Below are 11,438 nucleotides of genomic sequence, written 5' to 3'. Positions count from 1 at the left end.
ATTGGTAAAAGTTGAGCCATTGGATGATCAGGTCTCTTTCTCTTGATCTGAAATGCTTCGATTTTGAAGCCTAGCTGCATGATCTGCATCTCTTTCAGCGAGTTACATTTGCGTTTGCTCTCATCAACAGCAAGCATCTCGTCAACCTCCTTGATTCTCTCTTCTTCATCTTGAGAGCCTGCAATAGACACCACACTGTCATGTAAAACAGAAAATTCATATGAGATACGTAACAGTAAGAATTAATGATGAGACAAAAATTGACAGTTAGATTGCAGACAGACAAACAAATAAACAAAGAAATCAGAAAGAGAGAGATAAACAGATGGACAAGAAATAAACAAACAAGCAAAAAACTGACAATCAAAAACAGATTATGACAAACTATTGTTATTAAGCTACGAGCGTAAAAGAAGGACACCACAATGAGTGGTGGACTGCTTCGCGAGAAGCTGACTCTAAACAGGCTGAATTGACTTCCGGTCTGTCTGTCGGTATGTCGCTACCTACCTATCTAGGTTCACGCTCGAGAAGTTTGTGGAGCCAATCAGCAATCGTTTTGGGCCACGAAACGTAGATGACGTAATACTAACTTGTTATATAAAATAATTAATTATTATTTCTAATATATTAATTGTGACACTTAGTGAAGAGAAATACCTAATAGCCGAACCATTCCATACCAAAATGAGTTCTGTAGCTTCACTGAATTCTATCCGTAGCTTTGCATACATCCCACATACCACTTTGGCCAATGAGTCAACCAATGTCAATCGTAGTCCATAAAATCTTGCCAGTTAGTAGTAATTTTCATAACATCATTTTACCTCAAATGATACGATAAGAATGTAAATAGTCAAGCAGACAAACAGACAAGCTATAGTGTCACCGTGTGTCACTCAATCTAAACGTCTACAATCAATTTACAAATTAAAGTATCGTGTACAATCAATCAGCACATCAAATGTATCAACCATTGCACATTGACAATACATCATATACCTCACACTGTAAAACGTATCCATCAGTTAATCACCCCGTGCTTACAATGTCAGAAACTTTCCTGTACAATGATCATCTGCAGTACAGTAAGTTATGCGTAATTTACTTAATTGAATTAACTATAATTAATTAATGCACAACCCAAAATGTAATTTACAAGGCAAGCTCCAGACACACGATTCCCAATACACAATCCACTCACTCTACACAACACTGTACAGTAGTGCAATGATGTTTGTATTACCCTATTTCTTCTAATAAAAGCCGCAGTCTTGTATTGTTTGTTAGCACTCCCAGATGAGGCGTTTAAACTAGGGAGGCGTTTGTTCAAAGATAACGTTTAATCAAAATAATACAATCTGTTAAAGATGGTAAACACTGTAAAAGAAAACATTTCACTACTCGTGTATAGCTGCATGTGTTCTGGTGACTGCTAATTTCTTCTAACTCTTTCATACTTACTAGCATGTCTACAGCGACCTCAAGCAAGTAGACATGAAACAATACCAATACCTTCCTAAAGTTGTACCACACCTTATGGTCTACAGTAGTTCTTCCTAGACTGCCTGCCACACCACTAACAAGTAAACATTTATTTTCTCCTCTCACATGATTTGCAGTCATATCTGCACAACACAATCAAACAAGAAAGGTTTAACTGCCGGCTTTGTTTAACATTGTAATTGCATGTTGGTTAACAAAATGTAATTAGTATGCTTTGATTTGCCTCTCCCAACAAGCTGTTAGTAAGATATCTTGCATTTACATATCAATAAATTGGATGGCAAAAATGTATGTAAATATATAAAAATATATGGTAAGTGTGAAATGTGTAGTCTGAGGACCGAGTAGACAACGTGCTACGTACGAGTAGCTTTCCGTACTGTACTGTACCAAGGCTAGAACAGAACTGAATACAAGTGGCAGGGCTAGAAACCTAAGTAATAGATAGTAGTAGCCGCAAGGGCGTGTCCTCACTTAATGACATTAACTGACCTCAAACACTACATTTCCCTCCCTTCCTTTAGATAAACAATACGGAGAACAAATTGAACGTATACAAACTAACGAAACGAAGTCACAAACGATTTAAATCGCGCAGGAGGGACTATAGTTCGCTTCGGTCGTTCTGATTGTTGTGTCTCTGGCTCAGACATGTCTTGTGTCGGGGTCGTGGCTGCAGCTTGGTCTCCAGTATCTGCCTGGGTGTTGCTGTCGGTGTTTGCACTTTCACTGCTGCCTGCTGATATCTCAACGTCCTCATCTCTTTCCTTCCTTTCGCATACCGGCTTCGTCAGCTGGACGTTGCGTTTAACCTTGACTTTTCCCGGAGATTCGAGGACAAGCTGATCCCCGTGACGAGAAACAACTGTGTACGGATCCGGCAAGAAAGTAGTGTAGTGTTTGAGGTCAGTTAATGTCATTAAGTGAGGACACGCCCTTGCGGCTACTACTATCTATTACTTAGGTTTCTAGCCCTGCCACTTGTATTCAGTTCTGTTCTAGCCTTGGTACAGTACAGTACGGAAAGCTACTCGTACGTAGCACGTTGTCTACTCGGTCCTCAGACTACACATTTCACATTGGCGACGAGGTGAACTATGGCTACGAACAGGGACTCAGAGCGCCGACCTATCGAAACTCTCGATATCACAGGCCCCGCACACATTGTTGCAGAACGATGGCGGAAGTGGAAGAGGAGCTTCCAATATTACATAGAAGGTCAAGGCATCACCGATCACTCTCGTCAACGCAGTCTCCTGTTACACTACGCAGGTACAGCTGTGCAGGACATACACGAGAGCCTCACAGAAGCCGCAGTTACAGACGATAATACGGCATTTTCTCGTACTGTGGCTGCCCTTGACACGTATTTCCAGTGCGCGCCCAACACGCCCTACGAGCGCCATACCTTTCGTCAGATGAGACAGAACGATGATGAGTCAGTAGACCAGTTTGCGTCCCGTCTCCGCATGCAGGCAAAACACTGCAATTTTCAAGATGAAGACGACCAACTTCGAGATCAGCTGATCGAACACATCCGTGATGCTCGACTCCGCCGCAAATTACTTGAAACTGTCGATATACAACTGCGAGACGTCTTGAAGACAGCACGTGTTTGGGAGTCAGTTGACCAACAAGCAAGAGGAATGCAGCACGCTCTCACACCTGCCGCCGTAACCAATGCCAGTGGAAAAAAGCCAGACGACATTGCAGCTGTCCGATACCGCAGACAATTGCCAAAAGGTCAAGCAAAAACCCACAGCGACGCCCCAGCATGCACACATTGTGGTCGATCAGGACACTATGCACGCTCTGAAGCTTGTCCAGCACGTGGGAAGACTTGTAACAAGTGTCACAAGCGCAACCACTTTGCGTCACAGTGCCGCAGTCAAGGAGTTTCCGCGTCATCTTCGGGCTCACCGCAACGTCGCGGTACCAACCACGCCTCCGACCGCAGACAGAAACACAGACCACCTGCTCGCCGCAGTGACCGCGCTCATCAAGTCACCGCATCTTCCCAACCGGATTCTGGAGAAGATGAGGATGAGTCATTCGCCTTTACGATTGGTGATTACGACGGCCAAATGTCAAAGCAGCTGTCAACTTCAACACCAACAACCATGATTAGTTTGAACGGCGTTACCACACAAGCACTAATCGACTCTGGAGCTTCTTGCAATATTATGGGTGACGATCTCTTTCACAAACTCTGTTCACAAGGCCTGAACGTAACGCTACGAGTAACGAGCAAGACGCTGTACGCTTACGCCTCACGTCAACCACTTGACGTCGTTGGTCAGTTCACGGCCAACGCTACGATACACGGAAGAACAACGCCCACCGAATTTGTGGTAATTCGGTCGAAGGGGCAGCTTCTCCTCGGCAGGAAATCAGCTCAACAGTTTGGAGTACTGCGGTTGAAACCTGAGCGACCGCACACCGCACACACGGTCAACACGTCTGGTGATCAGTTCCGGGTCGACATCGAACAGCGATACCCGCAGCTCTTTCACGGTGTCGGCAAGTTGGATGGCTACCAAGCGCATATTCACATTGATCCGCAGGTCAGACCAGTCGCACAAAAGCCACGACGGATTCCTTTCGCACTTAGAAAGCCTGTTTCGGACAGATTGGAAGAACTCCTTACGAAGGACATTATCGAGAAAGTCGACGGTCCTACGTCATGGGTTAGTCCAGTTGTCGTCGCGCCGAAGGCGTCCGGAGAAATACGCCTATGTGTTGACATGCGCCGTGCGAACGAGGCAATTATCCGTGAACGTTACCCAATTCCAACGGTTGATGAAATTCTACAAGCACTGAACGGCAGCACTGTCTTTTCAAAGCTTGATCTTCGATGGGGATTTCACCAGGTCGAGCTTGACGAGGCGTCACGTGATATCACTACATTCGCTGTCAACGACGGTCTCTACCGCTACAAACGCATGATGTTTGGCATCACATCGGCGCCAGAGAAGTACCAACACATTGTCAGCCAACTTTTGACCGATTGTCCGGGTGCACTGAATATTGCGGACGATCTCATTGTCTACGGGCCAGACCAAGGGACACATGACGCTAACCTGTTCCGAGTACTCGATCGCCTTCGAGAATGTGGTCTCACCCTCAACCTACAGAAGTGTTGGTTTCGCAGAACTAAAGTCGAGTTTTATGGCCTACAGCTGTCAGGACAGGGAGTAGAGCCATCCAAGGACAAAATTCAGGCAATCATCGATGCACCACGCCCAAGTACCGCAGCAGAACTACGCAGCTTTCTTGGGATCGTGGGATTCAGCGCTCGATTCCTACCCGACCTCTCCACGACTGCAGAGCCTCTACGCCGAATCACACACAGAAACAATTCTTTCACGTGGACCGACGAGCAAGAGCGAGCTTTCACGAAACTAAAGAAACAGCTTGCTAAAGCCACCGCACTCGCGTACTTCGACCACACTGCACGTACACAGGTCATCGCAGACGCCAGCCCTGTTGGTCTCGGAGCAGTTCTCGTACAACAACAACCTAACGGTTCGTCTCGTGCAATCTGCTATGCCAGCCGCACGCTCACCAGTGTCGAACGCCGCTACAGTCAGACGGAGAAGGAAGCTTTAGGTCTTGTTTGGGCTTGTGAACGTTTTCACCAGTACCTGTACGGCACAACTTTTGACCTTGTCACCGATCACAAACCTCTCCAAGTGATATACTCTCAATCGTCAAAGCCATCTGCACGCATCGAACGATGGGTTCTTCGACTCCAGGCGTACACTTTCAAAGTAAAGTACGTCACCGGACCAAACAACATTGCTGACGCCTTGTCACGTTTACCGACCACCAGGATCGACGACGCAGTGGACACAGGTGATACTGAAGAGTCAGTCCACATAGTTACGCAGTGTACCGCTCCGTGTGCTATAGCAATAAAGGACATTGAAACCGCTTCAGCTAGTGATGATGAGCTACAGACCATCCGCCGATGCATAAGCACCAACGACTGGACACATCTCCCTCACAAGTTCATGCCGGTTCGCCACGAACTTACAGCTATCGGTCAAGTCGTTCTTCGCGGTACCAGGATAGTACCTCCTTCATGCTACCGTGACCGCATCCTGGAGTTAGCTCATGAAGGCCATCAAGGAATAGTAAAGACGAAGGAACGCCTCCGCACTAAAGTATGGTGGCCTGGTATCGACCGACAAGCGGAAATGACGTGTAAAACTTGTATCAGTTGTCAAGCCGTCAGTCAGCCGCTTCCTCCAGCTCCAGTCAAATCAACGGCACTACCACAAGAACCGTGGGAAGACCTAGCCACAGATTTGCTGGGACCTCTACCGACAGGAGAAACGCTACTCGTCACCGTAGACTACTACAGCCGCTACTTCGAGGTTGACATTCTACGGTCTACTACCGCGCAGTCCGTCATCAACCGTCTCAATGTTCATTTTGCACGGTACGGTATCCCGCGAAGCATTCGCACCGACAACGGACCGCAGTTCATTGCTTCCGAGTTCACTGCTTTCCTCAACGAGCTAGGAATCCAGCATCGCCGGAACACACCTCTTTGGCCACGGGCAAATGGAGAAGTAGAACGACAGAACCGTACTCTGTTGAAGGCCATCAAGGTCGCGAATCTTGAACAGAAACCATGGCGAGTGGAGTTACAAAGATTTCTACTAGCCTACCGGTCTACACCTCATTCAACAACAGGTGTCAGTCCCGCCGAGCTACTCTTTCGCCGTCCAATGCGCAGCAAGCTACCCGCTATCACGGATACGGTAAGTGATGACGTATCTGTTCGTGATCGTGACTCTGCACGTAAGCAAACCACGAAAGATTATGCTGACCAGTCGAGTCGTGCCCTGGACCATCCTGTCACAGAGGGAGACAGAGTTCTTGTCAGAAATACGACTCCTGCGAATAAGCTCAGTCCTACTTGTGAAATGTGTAGTCTGAGGACCGAGTAGACAACGTGCTACGTACGAGTAGCTTTCCGTACTGTACTGTACCAAGGCTAGAACAGAACTGAATACAAGTGGCAGGGCTAGAAACCTAAGTAATAGATAGTAGTAGCCGCAAGGGCGTGTCCTCACTTAATGACATTAACTGACCTCAAACACTACATTTCCCTCCCTTCCTTTAGATAAACAATACGGAGAACAAATTGAACGTATACAAACTAACGAAACGAAGTCACAAACGATTTAAATCGCGCAGGAGGGACTATAGTTCGCTTCGGTCGTTCTGATTGTTGTGTCTCTGGCTCAGACATGTCTTGTGTCGGGGTCGTGGCTGCAGCTTGGTCTCCAGTATCTGCCTGGGTGTTGCTGTCGGTGTTTGCACTTTCACTGCTGCCTGCTGATATCTCAACGTCCTCATCTCTTTCCTTCCTTTCGCATACCGGCTTCGTCAGCTGGACGTTGCGTTTAACCTTGACTTTTCCCGGAGATTCGAGGACAAGCTGATCCCCGTGACGAGAAACAACTGTGTACGGATCCGGCAAGAAAGTAGGACTGAGCTTATTCGCAGGAGTCGTATTTCTGACAAGAACTCTGTCTCCCTCTGTGACAGGATGGTCCAGGGCACGACTCGACTGGTCAGCATAATCTTTCGTGGTTTGCTTACGTGCAGAGTCACGATCACGAACAGATACGTCATCACTTACCGTATCCGTGATAGCGGGTAGCTTGCTGCGCATTGGACGGCGAAAGAGTAGCTCGGCGGGACTGACACCTGTTGTTGAATGAGGTGTAGACCGGTAGGCTAGTAGAAATCTTTGTAACTCCACTCGCCATGGTTTCTGTTCAAGATTCGCGACCTTGATGGCCTTCAACAGAGTACGGTTCTGTCGTTCTACTTCTCCATTTGCCCGTGGCCAAAGAGGTGTGTTCCGGCGATGCTGGATTCCTAGCTCGTTGAGGAAAGCAGTGAACTCGGAAGCAATGAACTGCGGTCCGTTGTCGGTGCGAATGCTTCGCGGGATACCGTACCGTGCAAAATGAACATTGAGACGGTTGATGACGGACTGCGCGGTAGTAGACCGTAGAATGTCAACCTCGAAGTAGCGGCTGTAGTAGTCTACGGTGACGAGTAGCGTTTCTCCTGTCGGTAGAGGTCCCAGCAAATCTGTGGCTAGGTCTTCCCACGGTCCTTGTGGTAGTGCCGTTGATTTGACTGGAGCTGGAGGAAGCGGCTGACTGACGGCTTGACAACTGATACAAGTTTTACACGTCATTTCCGCTTGTCGGTCGATACCAGGCCACCATACTTTAGTGCGGAGGCGTTCCTTCGTCTTTACTATTCCTTGATGGCCTTCATGAGCTAACTCCAGGATGCGGTCACGGTAGCATGAAGGAGGTACTATCCTGGTACCGCGAAGAACGACTTGACCGATAGCTGTAAGTTCGTGGCGAACCGGCATGAACTTGTGAGGGAGATGTGTCCAGTCGTTGGTGCTTATGCATCGGCGGATGGTCTGTAGCTCATCATCACTAGCTGAAGCGGTTTCAATGTCCTTTATTGCTATAGCACACGGAGCGGTACACTGCGTAACTATGTGGACTGACTCTTCAGTATCACCTGTGTCCACTGCGTCGTCGATCCTGGTGGTCGGTAAACGTGACAAGGCGTCAGCAATGTTGTTTGGTCCGGTGACGTACTTTACTTTGAAAGTGTACGCCTGGAGTCGAAGAACCCATCGTTCGATGCGTGCAGATGGCTTTGACGATTGAGAGTATATCACTTGGAGAGGTTTGTGATCGGTGACAAGGTCAAAAGTTGTGCCGTACAGGTACTGGTGAAAACGTTCACAAGCCCAAACAAGACCTAAAGCTTCCTTCTCCGTCTGACTGTAGCGGCGTTCGACACTGGTGAGCGTGCGGCTGGCATAGCAGATTGCACGAGACGAACCGTTAGGTTGTTGTTGTACGAGAACTGCTCCGAGACCAACAGGGCTGGCGTCTGCGATGACCTGTGTACGTGCAGTGTGGTCGAAGTACGCGAGTGCGGTGGCTTTAGCAAGCTGTTTCTTTAGTTTCGTGAAAGCTCGCTCTTGCTCGTCGGTCCACGTGAAAGAATTGTTTCTGTGTGTGATTCGGCGTAGAGGCTCTGCAGTCGTGGAGAGGTCGGGTAGGAATCGAGCGCTGAATCCCACGATCCCAAGAAAGCTGCGTAGTTCTGCTGCGGTACTTGGGCGTGGTGCATCGATGATTGCCTGAATTTTGTCCTTGGATGGCTCTACTCCCTGTCCTGACAGCTGTAGGCCATAAAACTCGACTTTAGTTCTGCGAAACCAACACTTCTGTAGGTTGAGGGTGAGACCACATTCTCGAAGGCGATCGAGTACTCGGAACAGGTTAGCGTCATGTGTCCCTTGGTCTGGCCCGTAGACAATGAGATCGTCCGCAATATTCAGTGCACCCGGACAATCGGTCAAAAGTTGGCTGACAATGTGTTGGTACTTCTCTGGCGCCGATGTGATGCCAAACATCATGCGTTTGTAGCGGTAGAGACCGTCGTTGACAGCGAATGTAGTGATATCACGTGACGCCTCGTCAAGCTCGACCTGGTGAAATCCCCATCGAAGATCAAGCTTTGAAAAGACAGTGCTGCCGTTCAGTGCTTGTAGAATTTCATCAACCGTTGGAATTGGGTAACGTTCACGGATAATTGCCTCGTTCGCACGGCGCATGTCAACACATAGGCGTATTTCTCCGGACGCCTTCGGCGCGACGACAACTGGACTAACCCATGACGTAGGACCGTCGACTTTCTCGATAATGTCCTTCGTAAGGAGTTCTTCCAATCTGTCCGAAACAGGCTTTCTAAGTGCGAAAGGAATCCGTCGTGGCTTTTGTGCGACTGGTCTGACCTGCGGATCAATGTGAATATGCGCTTGGTAGCCATCCAACTTGCCGACACCGTGAAAGAGCTGCGGGTATCGCTGTTCGATGTCGACCCGGAACTGATCACCAGACGTGTTGACCGTGTGTGCGGTGTGCGGTCGCTCAGGTTTCAACCGCAGTACTCCAAACTGTTGAGCTGATTTCCTGCCGAGGAGAAGCTGCCCCTTCGACCGAATTACCACAAATTCGGTGGGCGTTGTTCTTCCGTGTATCGTAGCGTTGGCCGTGAACTGACCAACGACGTCAAGTGGTTGACGTGAGGCGTAAGCGTACAGCGTCTTGCTCGTTACTCGTAGCGTTACGTTCAGGCCTTGTGAACAGAGTTTGTGAAAGAGATCGTCACCCATAATATTGCAAGAAGCTCCAGAGTCGATTAGTGCTTGTGTGGTAACGCCGTTCAAACTAATCATGGTTGTTGGTGTTGAAGTTGACAGCTGCTTTGACATTTGGCCGTCGTAATCACCAATCGTAAAGGCGAATGACTCATCCTCATCTTCTCCAGAATCCGGTTGGGAAGATGCGGTGACTTGATGAGCGCGGTCACTGCGGCGAGCAGGTGGTCTGTGTTTCTGTCTGCGGTCGGAGGCGTGGTTGGTACCGCGACGTTGCGGTGAGCCCGAAGATGACGCGGAAACTCCTTGACTGCGGCACTGTGACGCAAAGTGGTTGCGCTTGTGACACTTGTTACAAGTCTTCCCACGTGCTGGACAAGCTTCAGAGCGTGCATAGTGTCCTGATCGACCACAATGTGTGCATGCTGGGGCGTCGCTGTGGGTTTTTGCTTGACCTTTTGGCAATTGTCTGCGGTATCGGACAGCTGCAATGTCGTCTGGCTTTTTTCCACTGGCATTGGTTACGGCGGCAGGTGTGAGAGCGTGCTGCATTCCTCTTGCTTGTTGGTCAACTGACTCCCAAACACGTGCTGTCTTCAAGACGTCTCGCAGTTGTATATCGACAGTTTCAAGTAATTTGCGGCGGAGTCGAGCATCACGGATGTGTTCGATCAGCTGATCTCGAAGTTGGTCGTCTTCATCTTGAAAATTGCAGTGTTTTGCCTGCATGCGGAGACGGGACGCAAACTGGTCTACTGACTCATCATCGTTCTGTCTCATCTGACGAAAGGTATGGCGCTCGTAGGGCGTGTTGGGCGCGCACTGGAAATATGTGTCAAGGGCAGCCACAGTACGAGAAAATGCCGTATTATCGTCTGTAACTGCGGCTTCTGTGAGGCTCTCGTGTATGTCCTGCACAGCTGTACCTGCGTAGTGTAACAGGAGACTGCGTTGACGAGAGTGATCGGTGATGCCTTGACCTTCTATGTAATATTGGAAGCTCCTCTTCCACTTCCGCCATCGTTCTGCAACAATGTGTGCGGGGCCTGTGATATCGAGAGTTTCGATAGGTCGGCGCTCTGAGTCCCTGTTCGTAGCCATAGTTCACCTCGTCGCCAATGTGAAATGTGTAGTCTGAGGACCGAGTAGACAACGTGCTACGTACGAGTAGCTTTCCGTACTGTACTGTACCAAGGCTAGAACAGAACTGAATACAAGTGGCAGGGCTAGAAACCTAAGTAATAGATAGTAGTAGCCGCAAGGGCGTGTCCTCACTTAATGACATTAACTGACCTCAAACACTACAGTAAGTAACTCTTTAGATTTGAGGGTAAGCAATACGCATGTTCTGCTCATATTACACGTAGTATAGACACACATGCCATTGACCATCCATTCTAGTCAGCGTATGCAAGTGAGTGGACCCCTGTACCATGTAACATGTAGCTCAACACTTTATTGAGGCAGAACACAACACGTGCAAGAAATAAAACTACTGACTCGCATACACATAACAGCGGTTTCCCTACAGCACAGTGCAAGGTGCTGGTGCTGTGGTGAACGTGATCATGTAATCATTCATGGTTACAGTATATCCTCTAGGATGCACGTTGGATGCTTAACCACTGCATGTCGATCTCAATCCAAGACACTCCACTATCCAACTACAACTTTGACCAAGCTGTATACACTTGTACAAACTAAA

At 48.4% G+C, this 11,438-nt stretch overlaps 2 protein-coding genes across 2 annotated transcripts; one reads left to right on the top strand and one right to left on the bottom strand.

Annotated features, from left to right (window-relative positions):
• Positions 1 to 2,603: 2,603 nt before the first annotated feature.
• On the top strand, positions 2,604 to 6,464 carry LOC134193195 (uncharacterized protein K02A2.6-like). Its single transcript, XM_062662006.1, has one exon. The coding sequence runs from the start codon at positions 2,604 to 2,606 to the stop codon at positions 6,462 to 6,464; it is 3,861 nt and encodes a 1,286-aa protein (XP_062517990.1).
• Positions 6,465 to 6,477: 13 nt separating this feature from the next.
• On the bottom strand, positions 6,478 to 11,032 carry LOC134180068 (uncharacterized protein K02A2.6-like). The gene has a single exon (XM_062647153.1). The coding sequence runs from the start codon at positions 10,832 to 10,834 to the stop codon at positions 6,677 to 6,679; it is 4,158 nt and encodes a 1,385-aa protein (XP_062503137.1). The 5' UTR covers positions 10,835 to 11,032; the 3' UTR covers positions 6,478 to 6,676.
• Positions 11,033 to 11,438: the final 406 nt, after the last annotated feature.

Source organism: Corticium candelabrum, chromosome 1 (genome assembly GCF_963422355.1).
Source record: "Corticium candelabrum chromosome 1, ooCorCand1.1, whole genome shotgun sequence".
NCBI classification, from domain to species: Eukaryota; Metazoa; Porifera; class Homoscleromorpha; order Homosclerophorida; family Plakinidae; genus Corticium; species Corticium candelabrum.
The sequence above is the reverse complement of the archived record's forward strand: the minus strand, read 5'-3'. Positions and strand labels throughout refer to the sequence as shown.

Coding starts and splice junctions, on each gene's coding strand:
- LOC134180068 (XM_062647153.1), bottom strand. CDS start 10,834: ATGGCTACGAACAGGGACTCAGAGCGCCGACCTATCGAAACTCTCGAT.
- LOC134193195 (XM_062662006.1), top strand. CDS start 2,604: ATGGCTACGAACAGGGACTCAGAGCGCCGACCTATCGAAACTCTCGAT.